The following is an 18,520-nucleotide window of genomic DNA, read 5'->3' as shown; positions in this document are numbered from 1 at the left end:
ACATTGTCAACCTTAATAGACAAATACCATCGTTAACTTCCAAGAACTAAACGTAACATTGAAGGCTCTTCATTAGGGATTGTCTAGGCAGTAGAATAGTATAACATTCTAATTTATAGGCTAAAGAGTCATCAAAGGGGGATTACTCTCATCAATCTTGTTCAATTGTCGTCTTCAACCAGTGGAACATGATGACATCATGCATAACACATACTTGATGTCACAGCTGCAGGGGGTATTGTCGCCATCACAATCGGAGTGTTATCACTACATCACTGAACACTTATAAGAGGCACAACATGTGTGGAACACTGTTTGACAGTCAGCACGTCAAGTAGGGAATTATAAGAACTTAATGCATCATATTTGCTTGTCTACTACTTAATGCTGACCTCATTGATATTGCAGCTATATGATGCCGGTAAAGAGAGTCTGGACCAGACAAACCAGTAATTTTTTAATGAGCAACGTCCCATACCTTCGGGGTACAATAACATGCAATCACCATCAAAAAGACAAATCTCATTAGAATCAGATCTTCGTTCTCGCTACCGCTAAACAAAGATCAGTAGACATCACATTACAGTGATCTGATTTTAATGAGATTGCACAAAGACTGACGACAAAATACATCAGCCACCTCTTATGACACACATAGGTGTACTACATTAACCCAGAATCCACTCAGGCTGTTATTGGACACAGTCCTGCTCAGTATTGGACTGTCTAACAGGTATAATATAGAGATCAATATAGCTATCAAAAAACAAGTTTGCTGTTTCATATCACAGACCCTTCCTGCTTGGTGTTAGGTTTAGCATTCACATTACTATCTCATCCTACCTGGTACCCATTCACTGATGAGTAAACAGAAAACTTTGACTTCAATATGGATACCTTATCAATTACCCTTATGACTTGGTCAGAAACTTTGGAAAAGAGAGCAGCAGGTTTTCAGTGCACAAATAATACCACTAAAGAGACACTTTAAGATATTTAGACAGCTTAAAGTCCACTCCTTCCTGCCAAAGGCTAGTCATCATGGCTTCAATTCCGGTAACCATGGCATCATCTGTGCCTGTCAGTTAATGAGTTGAGCTGTCCCCTTCATTATAGGTTCCTCAAGAAGCCACTTAATGGAACATTTATTTCAGGCCAGTTGACAAACCTGAACCATCGTAGGGTGAAGGCTGTGTTGCCATCAAATAGAGTCCCCTGTATAACCATGCTATATTATAATCCATCTGAAGCTTATATCCATCTAAAGGATGGCGAATGATGAAGCTGGAATCGATGGTCAAACCCAATTTTAGCATTTTAACTCTTGTAGGTCAACCAATACCAGTTTATAGGCACTTGATAACCAAACCTCATAACACAGTGTTCATCATGTTCTTGAAATTAGTATCGACTACTGCAGCCCTATTTGGGCCGTGGATGACCAGTGCTGGCCATGGCTAAAGGACGGAGGAAATGGCAGTTGTCAAAAACACTCCTAGCATGCCCTAAGGCTGGTAGTTAACAGGATGAAATGATTCCAGCTCCCGTGGCCCTAGGCTTGTTATTATGGTAAATCTAAGTGGCAAATTTTCGCTGCTCCATCTCAGCTCGACTTGTTCTCTCGTCAGTTATTGAATCCCATCCGTTGATAAGATGATATGCAGGGAATAGCTAAAATGTTTTCCTCGGACTCGGATGCAGTTAGTGGGACACTTTAGGGTGAGGTCTTCGAGTACTTTGCGCTGTTTACCCAACTTGCAATATGAAAGGTCTTTCCTTTGAGTACACATTTTGACGTGGAAAATTCAATTATGATTTCAATGAAAATAATATCAGTGATCCATCACAAATATCAGGCCTTCAGTTTCATATTCATTTCCCCCAAGAAAAAGGAGAACTGACTCTAGCACTAGTGATGGTGTGCCTGGGCCCGCATGTACAAAGAGATCTTAGCGGTAAGATGATTGTAGCTCACATACTATAACATAGGCTAACAATGGTCGTAGTGCTAGTATCGCTTTGTGCAAGTGGGCCCTGGTCTAACACATAAGTGTACTCTTTAGTGTAATGTCAGTGTTAATTTATACCCCCTGCAAATTAACATTCACATGAGTTGGTGCTACAAGCATCTTGTAGAAAGTATCGCTATCATGACACAGCCAACATGATGTCCTAAGGTGAATTCCTGTGATATTCTAGACAAAGCCTTAAGGCAGACACTTTCATCTTAAAGGGGGATTAGGTTCCACCCAACATGCAGTCCTAGCAAATTTACATAAAATCATACAATCAGAGATTTGTCTGCAAACTCACAGTTAATAATGCTGATCAATCTAGCAACAGAAACTACCAGTACTCCATTATGATAGGCATATTTTGATCCTTCCACGCCACACAAAACTGGCTCTCTTAATATGTCAAGTGTATGTATAAATAGAATGACATTATCTGGTATCCCTATCAAAAGTTGAGTACTATACAACTGTACACAGACCCGGGGTAGAGGTGAGGTGTGGTGAAATTGGGTTTAACGTCGCGTCCAAGATTATTGCACTTATATAGCGACGTGCATGTACGTGTATGTGTGTGTGGCTGCTTGTACTAGCCCAGAGTGATGCTGATTTATAGTGCTAGCACACTGAGATACCATGCTGCAGTTTAACATGAATACCCCATGCAGACACAGTATACTGACTCCGAGCCGACCAGTCCTTGTTTAAGGCCCCTTAATGCCGAGCGCCAGACAGGGTAACAACAAGTACCATCTTTTAACGTCTTTTGGAATGATGCGGCCGGGGATCGATCCGGACCTTCCGTTCTCCAGGCGGACGCTCTACCTCTAGGCCACGGAGGCTGTCAGACCCGGGGTAGAATGTGCCCCAGCATCCCATTGCCAGTTGTAAGAGGTAATTATTTATTGGGGACACTGGGGTTGAATTTGGCCACAGTAACCAATGCTGGTTAAAAGGGGTGACTTAATGAATTGGGGGGGGGGGGGGGGGGGGGGGGGGGGGGGGTGGCCCAGTCGCCTAACGCTCCGCAGAGTTGCTTCCGTTGGCACGCCAGAAACATATGATTTTGGGTTCGAATCCCTGTTCGCCCCGATTATGTTTCTAGGTTTGTCAGCACCATACCCGTGCTAGTGGGTTTCACCGAAGTGGTAAACGTCTTGAGACCTGCATCACTTTGGGCTTTCCTCCCACATTAAGCTGACACGCTGTGATATGACCGGAATACTGTTTAAAAGCGGCGTTAAACCCAACTCACTCACTCACTAATGGATTGGATGGTTAGGTTCTGTGACTTGATTAATGGCGTGGATCTTGCTCATAATATCAAATCACATGATTGTCCAGTCCAGACTGGATTATTTACAGGCCGCTATCATTTAGCTTGAATATTACTGAATGCAACACAATGGCTACATTTCACACACAGAGCAAATACATCTAGATCTAGAGAGCGCCTTTTGGTGTCATCTAATCTTCATTCTAATGACAGCACAGTAGAGTAACAACTTTATGCAGACACTTAAGACAATCACAACCAGGTGATCCGCGTCTTGGATAATGGTATGATGTGTTACAGGCATACTGTCTTATCTAGACGAATGTCAAGCAATCAAATGTCAGAAGACAGCATACTTCGTTGACCTGCCATTATGAATCGATGGGTCAGACTACAATGATACTCTCCTGTGACATCACTGATCCAAGTCGAGCCACTTAATGACTCCAACGTGTTTCCGAGTACTTTGATTGTCACTATAATCATGGCCACTGGGAACTCTTCCTTGTCGTGGGGTTCAACTGAGTAGTTGAGGTTTGAGTCAGTATATTAGGTCTCATTATATCACACTTGTGAGCAAATTACTTAGCAAGGACTTAATATCATGAAGTTGGCTAGGATTTTTGTTCTTGAATTCTTCAAGCAAAACCATTTTGGTGGGATCCACATAAATTTTATTAAGGTCATCATCCCAGTGAACATTTTTTGTTTTTTTTCTATAAAAATTATTTACAACAATAACTCCCACATTTTCAAATTACGACATTAATTCATATTTTTAGTTTGGTTGTTTAACACCATACTCAGCAATATTCCACTTATATGACAGTGGCCTGTAAATAAATGAGTCTGGGCCAGACAATCAGGCGGTTGACATGATGAGCCTCAATCTATGCAATTGGGATACGATGACATGCATCAACCAAGTCACCAAGACTGACAACCCCATCCCATTCGTCACCTCTTACGACAAGCAAGGGTTGTGGAAGACCAATTCTAACCTGGACCTTTACAGGGAAATGACGGAGAGATGAAGATTTCCGAGTGTCAACATGGACAACTGAGTTGTATTGTTTACCTAATATGAAATCAAATTGAAAAAAACCCTTTCCCATAGATGTAAAGTTCTGAAATTACCGGTAGTGTTTTTTTTGACATTTCAGGTAATGTAATGTCCCTTTGGGGACTTCATAATGGCATAAAATCATATAATGTAAGAACAACCAAACAGACTTCTGAAATTGATATTTAACCAATCAAAAAGAGTAATTTCTAAATCTATGTAAGTATGGTTTAAGCAATTATGTGATGTGGTGCAGTGCAGTTTGGTGCAATGTGATGCAATGTGGTGCAATGTGGTGCAATGTGGTGCAATGTGATGCAACGTGATGCAATGTGGTGCAATGTGGTGCAATGTGATGCGATGTGATGCAATGTGGTGCAATGTGATGCAACGTGATGCAATGTGGTGCAATGTGATGCGATGTGATGCGATGCGACGAGATGTAATTAATTTATATAGCTCACTTTCAAAGAAGGAAAGGTGAACAGTCAAATTACATCTCTTCCTACCGGTTACCCATTCACGGCTGGGTGAGTAGAGTCATATTTTGAACAAGTCATTTGCCTAAGGAGACATGAACATGTGGTTCAGTTTGGGGCAGGACCCAACCCCTAAATACTCAGAGTCAAGCTTCCGAATGTGGTCACCCATCCAACTACTCTCCGTGACCAACGTTGCTTAACTTCACCTGATGTCAGACCTGTGTGCTTTATACTGTTTATTCCACTTCTACTTGGGTAATAAAGCTACAAAGAGCCACTCAGGGTTCTTTGATCGTTCCTAATCTGGACTGTCTTGTCTCTGCAGTGTTAATAATGACATTCTCACCATTACAACTCAGACATATTCACATTGTGCCAGACTCTGCATCAAAGACATCACTTACCACTTTGAGTAAAGTTGGGTTCTCGGTGACGGTTCCAACAAGACCACAGAAAGCATTGATGGCAATGAGAAGCCCCACCACGATCAGGAGAGCAACAGGAAGTGCAAGTCGGTTGTTTACTGACTGGATGTCCTGTCGATGAACTTCCACGATAATCCCGATACCCAACAAGATAATTCCAACACACTGAAACAAATAAAACACAGGTTAGATCAGGTCATATAAGAGTTGGTCATATTAGAGTCGATCAACTTCAACAATAACCATGGTGCCCAACAAGATAATTCCAACACACTGAAACAAGATGAGACAGGTTAGATCGGGTCATATTAGAGTTGATCAACTTCCACAATAATCCTGATACCCAACAAGATAATTCCAATACACTGAAACAAGATGAGACAGGTTAGACCAGGTCATATTAGAGTCAATCAACTTCCACAATAATCCTGATACCCAACAGGATAATTCCAGCACACTGAAACAAGATGAGACAGGTTAGATCGGGTTATACTAGAGTTGGTCATACTAGAGTCGATCAACTTCCACAATAATCCCGATGCACAACAAGATAATTCCAACACACTGAAACAAGATGAGACAGGTTAGAGGGCCAATTTAGCTTAAAATGCAGCTACGGCTTAAATATCTAAATAACTGTATTTAAGTGTAAAACAAGTCCCTGTTTGGTAACACAGTCATCAATCTTTAAACCAGAACAATTGAAAGGCATGTCCTTGAGCTGCTGTGTTTGAGTGATTCTGTGGTACTGAGAAGAGAACAGGTACTGAAAGCAGGATTGGATCAATCATTCAATCAATCACACAACACGATTTTTTATATATGTAAGATGCAAAACTTGGGATAATTTGTGCCCCTCAACAATATCTATCTATCAATGTGAAAATTCATCATCAACTAGTATGGTGCGAACAGAAATTGGTTCAAATGACAAATGAATCTGGGTTCAAACCCATGATAAGCAGATCCTGCTACAGCCAAGGGATGCAACTATGTACTTTGGTGCTTTTTCAATAACACATACAATCAAATCCAGCATTTTGTTGGTATGTAGCATTTTTTGCTAGCTTGCCCTCAAAGATTATATACTCATGAGAACTTGAACATGATAAAAGGTGCAACTTTCTGAAATAGTATAGTCTTGATAATACAAAGATAACAAAAAATAAAACATAGAGAAAAAAATAAAAATAAATGTTTTATTTTACCATTAAAAGCATTTGTATTTTAGATTTAAACTTCTTTCTTCAGCAAGATTTTTACTGTTCAACAAAAATCCATCAGCATTCCCGTTTTAGAATTCAGTTGCCTTGAAGAGTCGAGTGGCTGCTTCTGTTTCAGAATCAGGAAAGCAAAGTCAATTTAAATCCACAGCTCATTTGGTTGAGAGGAAACTGCATGTATATTTAGCAACAGAGATCACACCTGGAAATCTACACTCCCCTCCCACCTGAAATAAATGTCAATGTTGAATTATTAATGGCAAACCTCCCATTACTTTGAATGTCTGCATGATACTATTTCTTCATGGCAGTAGGGAGTTTTAAGATACAAGTTGGTTTAAATTACCCAGTTCAAGTAAAATGACTGTACTGAGCAAAAGAAGAGTGCTTTACCAACGCACTTGGCTATGCATTCATACACATAGAATAGTTCTTCAGCAACCCATGCTTGCCGTAAAAGGTGACTATGCTTGTCATCAAAAGCGACTAACGGGATCGGGTGGGCTCGATGACTTGGTTGATGCATGTCATCGATCCCAATTGCATGGATCGATGCTCATGATATTAATCACTGGATTGTCTGGTCCAGACTCGATTATTACAGACCACTGTCATATAGCTGGAATATTGCTGAGTGCGGCGTTAAACGACAAACCAACCAACCATTCATACACATCTTGTTATTTCACGATACCATACAGGAATATTGACAGGACTCATTTGCACCCTGGGGCCCCTGTGACACCGCGGGGTGGTGGAGTGAGGCCAGCACTCTATTTCAACCCCACCTAGTGACCATCAGTGCTGCATCTATGGTATCTGGTGTGCCGACATGGCAAGATCTCTTTAACAATATGGAAGCATGTATGCCAGAAGTGAGATTTGAAGCAGTGAGTGAGTGAGTGTGGTTTTACGCCGCTTTTAGCAATATTCCAGCAATATCACGGCGGGGGACACCAGAAATGGGCTTCACACATTGTACCCATGTCGGGAATCGAACCCAGGTCTTCGGCGTGACGAGCGAACGCTTTAACCACTAGGCTACCCGACAGCCCCTAGAGTTTTGAAGCAGTTTTAGGAGTATTCATCCCCTTCATGGTATAGCAGCATGTATACATGGACTCTAATGCAGTGAATAATCCAATAGCTTGCTTATAAGGTAGCTTGGGTTGTATACTCCCCAGGGAGCTGAGAATGTGAGCAAACTGATCCAGTGACTGGGATAATGATAGTGCTTTGAACATGCCCCTGTGTAGAGTGGAAAAAAGCGCAATATAAATGGTCTTTTTTTATTATGTATTATTTTTGTAACCCAGACTTGTATGACCATGTTATGTGACATGTGACTCACTTGGGGCGGCACATGAATATATGCTAATTAGAAGTTACCTAAAACTGCATTGATGTAAAATTATTGTAAAAAAAGTCTACTTAATGTATTACAAACCCCAACAGACTGGACCCAAGGCTATAAAAATATACTGAATACCCAGAGAATGATGACACAAATATGATAACTCTGAGCTACCCATTGTACCTTCTATTTCTTGAGCAAACACGACTTAAAAAATATCTAGGGCATGTTTTTCATACAAAGGATTAGTATTAGAATTTTAGAGTCAGGTTAGGGACCAGTTCAATAGTTTGATGTTGTATAAAAACTTTATTCCTTAAGTTTTGAGAGACATACCCCACTATCCCCCCCCCCCCCCCCCACAAAAAAAACAAAACAACAACCCCGAAACAAACAAAAACAAAAACAAAACAAAACAAAACAACAACTTAAATCTGAAAATTTGAACATCTTAGATTAGTGGCCTCTATTGTCACCCATTCTCGTGTTTTGCCCTACTTTTTCAGAAAACTTTATATAACAACTAAAGTTTATTTACAAGGTGTTGAAAATCATTTGTATTTATTTATAGATCACATCCCCCATTCTATATTCCGCACTCCACTCGAAGGGCCAGTGCTGATGACAATAAACCCTTACCTCATGGAAAGACTGGATGTATTTAATGACAGTGCTAACAGCACATGAATAAAACATGGGATCGGTGAAACAGGATCAGAGTATTTGCTTAGTTTACTTCCTATATAAAACATACAAATCAGGTAAGTTGATTTTGTCTATGGAATACTTGGAGGGCCATAAACCCCACCACACTTAAACTTAAGGAATTAAGATTTGTATCCGACATCAAACTTTTCAACTGGTTCCTTAAACATCAGTTTTACTTCATTTTCTGACACGATTATCTTGCATCATCTTAAACAAACTATTTATCCTTCATGTTCAGTTTAATTATTGATGAAGTCAGAAAATATACTAAACTTGTGCTAATGGTTTCACAAATCATGTGACCTGGAAGATCCGGGTTAGAATAGGTCTTCAGCAACCCATGCTTGCCGTAAAAGGCGACTTATGCTTGTCGTAAAAGGCGACTAACGGGATCGCAATTGCGTGGATCAATGCTCATGATGTCAATCACTAGACTGTCTTGTCCAGACTCGATTATATACAGACCGCTGTCATATAGCTTGAATATTGCTGAGTGCGGCGTTAAACAAAAAAACCCAACCCAAACCACGCTCATTTCATGCACCAAACCTGAAATAACAGGCGAAGTAAACTACAAAGGCTCCCCTCACAATAAACTATATGGGTTAAACAGACATTCCCAAATTTGTAGCAATCAAGCAATCAACTGACTGCACCACACTGTACAGGAAATACCAGGATTGTTATCACCGCTAGGACTGTCAATAAAAATGTCGCCACTGGCTCACCAGGTCGTGTCACTTTCAAGTCCGTTAATTTGATCACCGACAGGAAAATACAATTACAGGGTGGAAATCGGAGGTGACTGATGGGAGATTGTGTCACTGATCATACCGCTCACGGCTAATAAGCAGACTCGGGAAGCAGGTCTGGTGACTTCAGCATCGATGACTGCACGACAGAAACGCATCACCTCTTTCAAGAACTTTCAACACTGATAGACCGATTAATCAGGATTTTGTTTCGATAGGATCTCTATGTTTATCAGTGACTTGTTGCTATAGCATTTATGTCCCGAAACGATATGGTATTAACTTCCATTCATGGTCGTTCATGAGTTAATGGTGATGGACAAGTGATGGTGCCTAGCTAGCATCGAGCATGCTTATGCACTGGGACCATTGGCACGCCATACGCTGACATTTAGAATACAATGAGTTGGGTTTAAAATCGCTTTGAATTGGATTTCAGTTATATCACGACATGGAAAAACAAAGTGATCTTAGATCTCCAGTCTTAGAACTTTACCACTTTGGTAAACAAGGGTTACATATATATAATGGTGAAAACCTAGAATTTATCCTTGATATGTGCTGAGTTCCGATAACACAGATGGAGACAGTGACGTTACTTCCCACACAAAGCTGTAGTATCAAACCAGTGGAGGGTTACCTTGATTGATCTAAATAGAATCAGATAATCAAAGATGCCTGGAAACAATCAAGGTACATCTGGGATCCAAACACACGACCATCCTAACCATTCTGGCATGCCTAAGGGACGCAACTCGACACAGCAAATTTCAGCACCATATAATGATTGTTCAAGTCCTTCACAGCTTAGTTTGGTCAGCTGACAACCGATAACCGACACTGGAGTCGGTGCTGTGTGGTATCAACATTTACACAAATATATTGTCATTTACCAAAATATTGTGCCAACTCATCACTTTAGCTTGTTTGTTTTCCGTGATGGACATTCTCAGGGCAAATTATCAGGGCACATTATCAGGGCCATTATCAGGGCACATTATTAGGACATATTGTCAGGGCACATTATCATGGCATATTATCAGGGCACTTTTTTAGGACATATTATCAGGGCACATTATCATGATTATCTAGATCCATGATAGGAATAATTCTTTGAAAGTTATTTTTTCTCCCTGAGCACAAACTTGTTTTTCGAGTGACAGCCATTCTGATAATCCCATTTTGCTAAAGGTTCTGGATCCTGAATGACAGAATTATTATGAAGCACATCTGAACATCACTGACACCACTTCCAGCCAGGCTAAGGCAATGTAATTGAGCCTCAATGCAATTTGATACCGAAATACAAAGTGTTTTTTTATATAAAACTGAGTTCTCATTGATGCTATCGCGAGTAGAAATAAAATTTAAAGTGGACTGATGCCTCATTGAGATCACGATGTTATCGGCGATGCCATCACATCAGCATTATGAAAAGCTTGTAAAAATATTTAAAAAATTGATATTTGTTGATATTTATATGGCCATTGTTCTGATAAATGTCAACACTGCATCCAAATGGCAGCACTTAAAATGAAGACTTTCAATGTGTATTGTATTTGTCTTGACTATACTGCGCACCTTAGGTACACAAAATTTTATGGATAACAAACTCTTTAATACTGTAAAAAGCAACGTTTCGGTATAGATCCTTATATCGTTGTGGGTGAGTGAGTGAGTGAGTGAGTGAGTGAGTGAGTGAGTAGGTTGGTGGGTAGGTGTGAGTGAGTGAGTGACTGAGTTGGTGTGTTTGAGTGAGTGAGTGAGTGAGTGAGTGAGTGAGTTGGTGTGTTTGAGTGAGTGACTGAGTTGGTGTGTTTGAGTAAGTGAGTGAGTGAGTGAGTGAGTGAGTGAGTGAGTGAGTGAGTGAGTGAGTGAGTGAGTGAGATGTTTACTGCTGAAACCCATCAGCGCCAGCACACAAACAATTATCAAGGCAAGCAACTCTGCACAAGGAATGGCAGCTCCATTAGGCTGATGACTCAATACGACCTCCCAATACCCCCTCCCCTCCCAACACTCCAAATCCGCACACAGCCACGCCTCATGGGACTCCATAGATGACATGGAACACGCCATTGCATGCTATGCTAATTCTGGTTGTAATTTCTGAAATGTTACTAATCATGCTATGCTTGAACCAGTGGCCCTTCTTCATTATAAAGTACTTCCTACAAGCTACCCAAACAATAGCCATGGGGACGTTCCATAGTCTAATCATCAACCGTTCAATTCTCCAACTGTGCAAGACTCATTGAATTCTTCACAGGGTCCAACAATAGAGTAAAGATTTTGATTGTTGGTGATATGATGCATTGAGCTATTGACCCAGTGATAACAGTTCTGCTCAGTTCAGGCCAAGACCATAGCAGACGACTTCCTGTCTGTGTTTTCATAGCTTCTCAATCCTAACTGTCTAAATATAGCGTTGGTCACAGTAAATACATCTCTCGTCTATGCCTTCCAAACGCAAGTGGTAATCAGACAAGTTGGTCAACAGTGGCCACTCCAAGGGTATCGAATCGTCCGGATAGGAGTTGAATCATGATCGGACCATGGGGACAATCTAGCTACACTTTGCAATCAATACACAACGTTAGACACTTTAGCACAATTCATCTGCTCATTAGGATTTCGAACAATGAGAATGGTTCAATCTGTTGGAATAAATACATGCTACAAATTGAAAGCTAACTTCTCTAAAAACGTTAATGTATTTCGTTATAGCTCAGCTTTACAGGAATCTAGGAATTGAGTACTGCTTTACAAAATCCCTTAAAGTTGTAATTTACTTTTTTCCACTTAATGAATCTCAGCAATCTTTTACAATGTCCTTCACTTAGACCTTCGTGTGGTTGTTGTGCATCTTAACGAAGGGTTCTGTGAACACCGTGTCAACGTGTACAACACAGAAATACAATGCATAATGTAAATCAAATTATCAAATGGTAAATTACACAAAGTGCTTCACTAGTGCAGAAACGATTTATTAAGGAAAAAATATTTTTGTGGTTTTCTCATAACCTAACCTATCTTACGTAACCATGGTAACCAGCATACTAATCATGCAAATTGTATAAAATTATTCATCATGCTTATCAAATACAGATTCAGCTCTTTATCAGATATTCTTTTATATTAAAAAAAACCCCCAAATTTTGCCTAATACCTATATAAATCCTAATAGTCTCACGTATGACATTACTTTTGCTGGTAATTGATCCCAATTGCGTGGATCGATGCTCATGATATCAATCACTGGATTGTCTGGTCCAGACTCGATTATTTACAGACAGCCGTCATATAGCTGGAATATTGCTGAGTGCGGCGTTAAACCAACCAACCAACCAACTTTTGCTGGTAATTGCTCATATGTTATTGTCTACATCCATCCCGTAGATGGAGTTAAACTGACCTGCACCAAGTACTCATTGAACAACGTGCATCTGTGACTGAATAAAGTGCATCTGTGACTGAATAAAGTGCATCTGTGACTGAATAAAGTGCATCTGTGACTGAATAAAGTGCATCTGTGACTGAATAAAGAGCATCTTTGAATGAATAAAGTGCATCTGTGAATGAATAAAGTGTATCTGTGAATGAATAACGTGCATCTGTGAAGGAATAAAGTGCATCTGTGAAGGAATAAACATGATAAAGTGCATCTGTGAATGAACAAAGTGCACCTGTGAATGAACAAAGTGCATCTGTGACTGAATAAAATGCATCTGTGACTGAATAAAGTGCATCTGTGAATGAACAAAGTGCACCTGTGAATGAATAAAGTGCATCTGTGACTGAATAAAGTGCATCTGTGACTGAATAAAGTGCATCTGTGACTGAATAAAGTGCATCTGTGACTGAATAAAGTGCATCTGTGACTGAATAAAGAGCATCTTTGAATGAATAAAGTGCATCTGTGAATGAATAAAGTGTATCTGTGAATGAATAACGTGCATCTGTGAATGAATAAAGTGCATCTGTGAAGGAATAAACATGATAAAGTGCATCTGTGAATGAACAAAGTGCACCTGTGAATGAACAAAGTGCATCTTTGAATGAATAAAGTGCATGTGTGAATGAATAAAGTGCATCTGTGAATGAACAAAGTGCATCTGTGAATGAACAAAGTGCATCTGTGAATGAACAAAGTGCATCTGTGAATGAATAAAGTGCATTTTTGAAGGAATAAAGTGCATCTGTGAAGGAATAAAGTGCATCTGTGAATGAATAAAGTGCATCTTTGAATGAATAAAGCGCATCTTTGAATGAATAAAGCGCATCTTTGAATGAATAAAGTGCATCTGTGAATGAATAAAGTGCATCTGTGAATGAATAAAGTGCATCTTTCAAAGAATAAAGTGCATGTGTGAATGAACAAAGTGCATCTTTGAATGAATAAAGTGCATCTGTGGATGAATCAAGTGCATCTTTGAATGAAAAAGTGCATCTGTGAATGAATAAAGTGCATCTTTGAATGAATAAAGTACATCAGGTGCCCTCATGAATCAGTCAACACCCCCATTCATCAGCGCTGTAACTGAACCAAACACTCCTGAGGCCCCACCCTGCACTCCATGTGTATAGGTGGGGGAAATCTACGCCCATTTACTAATTAATGTCGGTGACAAAAGCCGAGAGATGATCTTTAGTTAGGAACCAATTTCAGGCATTTGTTCAGAATTAGAGGAGCAATTGCAGTGATGCAGTTGATTGTTAACCTCACATGTAATCGTGTGTGTGTGTTTGTTGTTTAGTGCTGCACTCAGTAATATTCCAGCTCTCTGACAAGTCTGGACCAGACAATCCAGTGATTGATGTTGTGATCCACGCTGTCGGGGTACAATGACACCAGTTCTGGGACGGGTAACTCGGGTACTCAGGGCGGGTTGGCACTGAGTAGGACCCGGGTACCCACAGGACTACCCAGACACCCATGGTTAGTCACGTGATTATATTGTTTAATAAAGGACAAATGTTCACATTTCTTTCTGACTATGCACACATTCCTTCTGACTTTATATGTTTGTGAAAAAATAAAAAACTTCAGTCAACTTCAGTGTATGCATGACCAGATCGGTTTACATAGGCATCTAAATACATTTTGATAAGACGTTTCCCAATCGGACATTTTGTACCCATCTCTTGAGACCTACAGTGGGTACCCGGGTAGGGTCGGGTAAAAGGGGGTGGGTGCCCGGGTAGTAAATTTGGACTCGTCCCAGGCCTAAAAATCAAATCACTGAGTCCGGATCCATTAAGTCACCTCTTACAACAAGCATAACTTGCTGGGGACCTAGGATCTACATGTAGTCGTATCATTGGGTAATAACAATTTTCTTACAGCATTCAATGTTCCACTCCCTGAGGTCCCATTTTTGGTGTGTTTTTAAACAATGGGTAGAAATTTATTGAAAAGTAATTCTGATAAAAATGTTGTTTGAGGTGACTTCTGATATGCATCTGCTAAACTGCGGCCCGAAGTATGTCCCATGTCCATTAAGTGCACAATATTGATACATGTGCAACTGACAAGCAAGAAGACAATGCACGTTTGCCCATTAATCACTGCAGTAGAATTCATGGAAGTGATGCCTGCATTCAATCAGTACAAAGAGATCTGTGAGAAAATGCAGGCATGCAAGCTGAAAAGGCCACACTGGGTAATGATGAATATTGTTCTTACACACTAATGGCTTTTGAGACTTGTGGACTTAGTGCGTCATTGTAACCCAACAGCGTGGCTTTTTGCTCACACTATCAATCACTGGATTCTCTGGGCCTGACTTGAGTATTTCCAGACAGCTGGGATATTGCTGTGTGCGACGGTTTGGTTAACAACAAACAAACATACACAGATTACAAATGAGGCTAAATAATTATCTGCAGCATAGTACAGATCCTCTCAAACAACAAACAAAACAAACCAAATACTATTTGTTAACTACTCACTGATCGTTACAAACAGATTTGGATGTGAAACGCTACTTACAAAACTATCACTGTAATAGGACATATACCATAAATTATTTAGATAAAAGCTGCCGATTACACAACCCTTATACATTAGTGATTGTCCACAAAACATGACTCACTATAGCTTTGACATTACCGAGCCAAAGTAATGGAAAATCCGACAAAAAACTTTCAATACAACCATTACAGTTTCAGGAAAGCGAAAAAGCCAGGCTCTGGACCAGATCATGATACACCAGCATTAGGCTGGGTATGAAAGATGCATAATCATTTATCATTTTTATAATGTTTATATACATTTGTTTTTAATCATATTTATGGTGTGTTTTTGCATATTCTCTAAGAGGAATATTTTGAATTTACTTTCTAATTTAGTTTAGATTATTCAGATCAAAAAGCTTGTTTAACTATGGCCTCAAAGGAAACCATCAAGCATCACAGTTAGGCTGGAAGACTCAAAGTAACATGTGACTCAAAACATGTAACATCAGAATTATGTTTCTACACACGACACCAGTTATAAGAACCAGCCGGGACTTGGGTCAACTGCAGTATTTGGGTCCCCTCTTCCCTGTATGGGAGCTTTGCTTATATATAAGCGCGCACAGGCTAGCGTCCCGAAATCCGCTAGGAAGCATTTTTGAGCCAAAAGAACCCAAAAAATGAGCTGGATGTAAAAAGTAAGGTCTAAAACAGGAGTGAGTGAGTGAGTGAGTGAGTGAGTTGGGTTTAACACCACTGTGAACAGTATTCCAGTTATCACAGCGTCTCAGCTTGATGTGGGAGAAAATCCTGAAGTGATACAAGTCTCAGAAGCCGGTATGCTGAAAACTCAGGTTTGAGTCCCCACGTGGGTACAATGTGTGAAGCCCATTTCAGGTGTCCTCGTCATTGATATTGATGGAATATTGCAAAAAGAGACGTTAAACCATAGAGTCACATAGACTCACTCGCAGGCTCCTCACAAAGATATTTCATGGGCGACAGAGGCCATAACAAATATCACATGCTGAAATGGAATCCTTCTTATACACCGACTGGTTCAGGGTGGTGTATATGTTGCATCATGTTTATGATGTGCAGAGGCCAATCCTGTTCCATATCTGAAGAAATTGTATTTGTTTTGCTCTATAAATTAGATTTTGGAAATAAGAAAAATATTGGACAGTTGATCTTGCACCTTTAAATATGATTTTATAACCAGTTCCATGGAAGCTCCATCGATCTGAATAATTTAAACCTCATGGCCAGAACCTTGAAGCATCATTATTAAGTGAACTCCTTTGAGTTAAGCAATCTTAATGCTAAATGAACTGACTTCTTCAAGGCATGCTTCCCTTCAGGCAAGTGATTTTCTAGCATTGGGTTCAAAAATCAAAATAAATTACTTGCTTTCGATTCTTGTCTGGTGATTTAATATGCTTCATCTGAGCAGAGCGTCTCATTTATCAATCTCTTGAGGATTTCAGAAAATAACACAATCATATTCTGCTCATGTGCTGAAAAGTACAAAATATAAAATGCTGGATTCTGAGGATTGTGTAGGGCGGCCATTAATCTCATCATGCTTACTATAGGTTATAGAGTGTATCCTGGAGCCAGAAGTTTCACTGCCTTTGTTTTACAATTCCTGTTTGAACCCAATAATCAACCCTCTGTGATACAAGGTGAGTGAGTGAGTGAGTGAGTGAGTGGGTGAGAGTGAATGAGTGACAGTTACAAATCACGGCGTGTCAGCTTAAGCCCGAAGTGATGCAGGTCTCAAATGTTTACCACTTCGGTGAAACCCACGAGCACGAGTATGGTGCTAACAAACCTAGAAACATAATCGGGGCGAACCAGGATTCGAACCCACAATCATAGGTTTCTGACGTGCCCAAGGGACGCAACTCTGCCCAGCGAATCGCGGCGCCTTAGACTGGGCCACCGTGCCCCCACGGTGAGGTGAGGTGAGGTGAGGTGAGGTGAGGTGAGGTGAGGTGAGGTGAGGTGAGGTGAAATGGACTTAATTGAGTCTCACTGCACTTCTACAACAACATGTGTGCATGGGCTAATGCCGGTTTCATAGTGTTAAGACCAATGAGATACTATGCTGCAGTTCAACTTCAATACCCCACTCAGACACAGTATACTGACTTCGAGCCAACAGGTCCTTGTTTTATCCCCTTATGCCATGCACCAGGCAGGGTAACAACAAATACCAACAAGTACCTAAATGTATCTTAGTATGATGCGGATGGAAATTGAACCACAAACCTTCCCCTCTCTGGATACATGCTCTATCCACTAAACCACAGAGGCGGTTGTCATTCAAGGTTGGTTGGTTTGTTGTTTAACGCCACACTAAGCAATATTCCAGCTATATGACAGCAGTCTGTAAATAATCAAGTCTGGACCAGACAATTCAGTGATTAATATCATGAGCACCGATCCACGCAATTGGGATTGATGACATGCATCAACCAAGTCAGAGAGCCTGACCACCTGATCCTGTTAGTCGCCTCTTATGACAAGCATAGTCGGCTTTTACGGCAAGCATGGGTTGCTGAAGACCTATTCTACCCCGGATCTGTCATTCAAGGACCAGTGTTAATGTATATGCTGGGCATGTTGGATATCTGGTATCTGTTGAATGTATTGCACACATAAAATTTCAAAGTTAAAAATCTGCATCTGAAGTATTTATCTCATCTGTTCATCAAATAATGAACAAATTTCCAGGAAAAAATATACATGCATGTTTAAAGGAACACTCACAGTGATCAAGCATTTTCTGGCATAAGACGCCTTCCTCATGTTAATGTGGTGAACACAATTTACATGCAGTGAGATTAAGCACACTGACCAGGATCAGGTAACTGAGGCTGGCAAGCAAACACTCAGGATTGGATTTGAAGCTGAGTTTGATTGGGGTCATTTCAACTGATGAGGTTGTACAAATTGTTTACTTACAGTCAATACACAGATATCAAAACAATAGGTATCATTGTTAATAATTTTAAGAATACCAACTCTATTGCACCAATGCCATAAATCCTTATTTTGGCTGCAATTACACTATAACTAAAATTTCAGATTTTCAACAGAAGTCCTCTTCACTGTCAACTACACATGATAAGTTGTTCCCGTAATAGCACATACAGCTTGTTTGCAAGGCAGGAAAAATGTCAGGGGTACACAAAGTATGTGATCTGAACTACCAGTTGTTGGACTTTCATTTTTTGTGGAAGCCTCAGTGGCTGAATGGGT

The 18,520-nt window shown here is 40.2% G+C and overlaps 1 protein-coding gene across 1 annotated transcript in view; it reads right to left on the bottom strand.

Annotated features, from left to right (window-relative positions):
• Positions 1 to 18,520, bottom strand: part of LOC139468752 (tetraspanin-15-like) — a 91,095-nt gene that overhangs the window by 61,374 nt on the left and 11,201 nt on the right. Inside the window, exon 2 of the mRNA XM_071250883.1 lies at positions 5,238 to 5,423. Within this exon, the coding sequence (XP_071106984.1) occupies positions 5,238 to 5,423 (186 nt within the window). The remainder of the gene's footprint in view (positions 1 to 5,237; positions 5,424 to 18,520) is intronic.

The sequence above is a fragment of the Haliotis cracherodii genome, unplaced genomic scaffold (genome assembly GCF_022045235.1).
Source record: "Haliotis cracherodii isolate W230 unplaced genomic scaffold, xgHalCrac1.p SCAF_2, whole genome shotgun sequence".
Taxonomy (NCBI): Eukaryota; Metazoa; Mollusca; class Gastropoda; order Lepetellida; family Haliotidae; genus Haliotis; species Haliotis cracherodii.
This window is presented reverse-complemented; position numbering and strand designations above follow the sequence as displayed.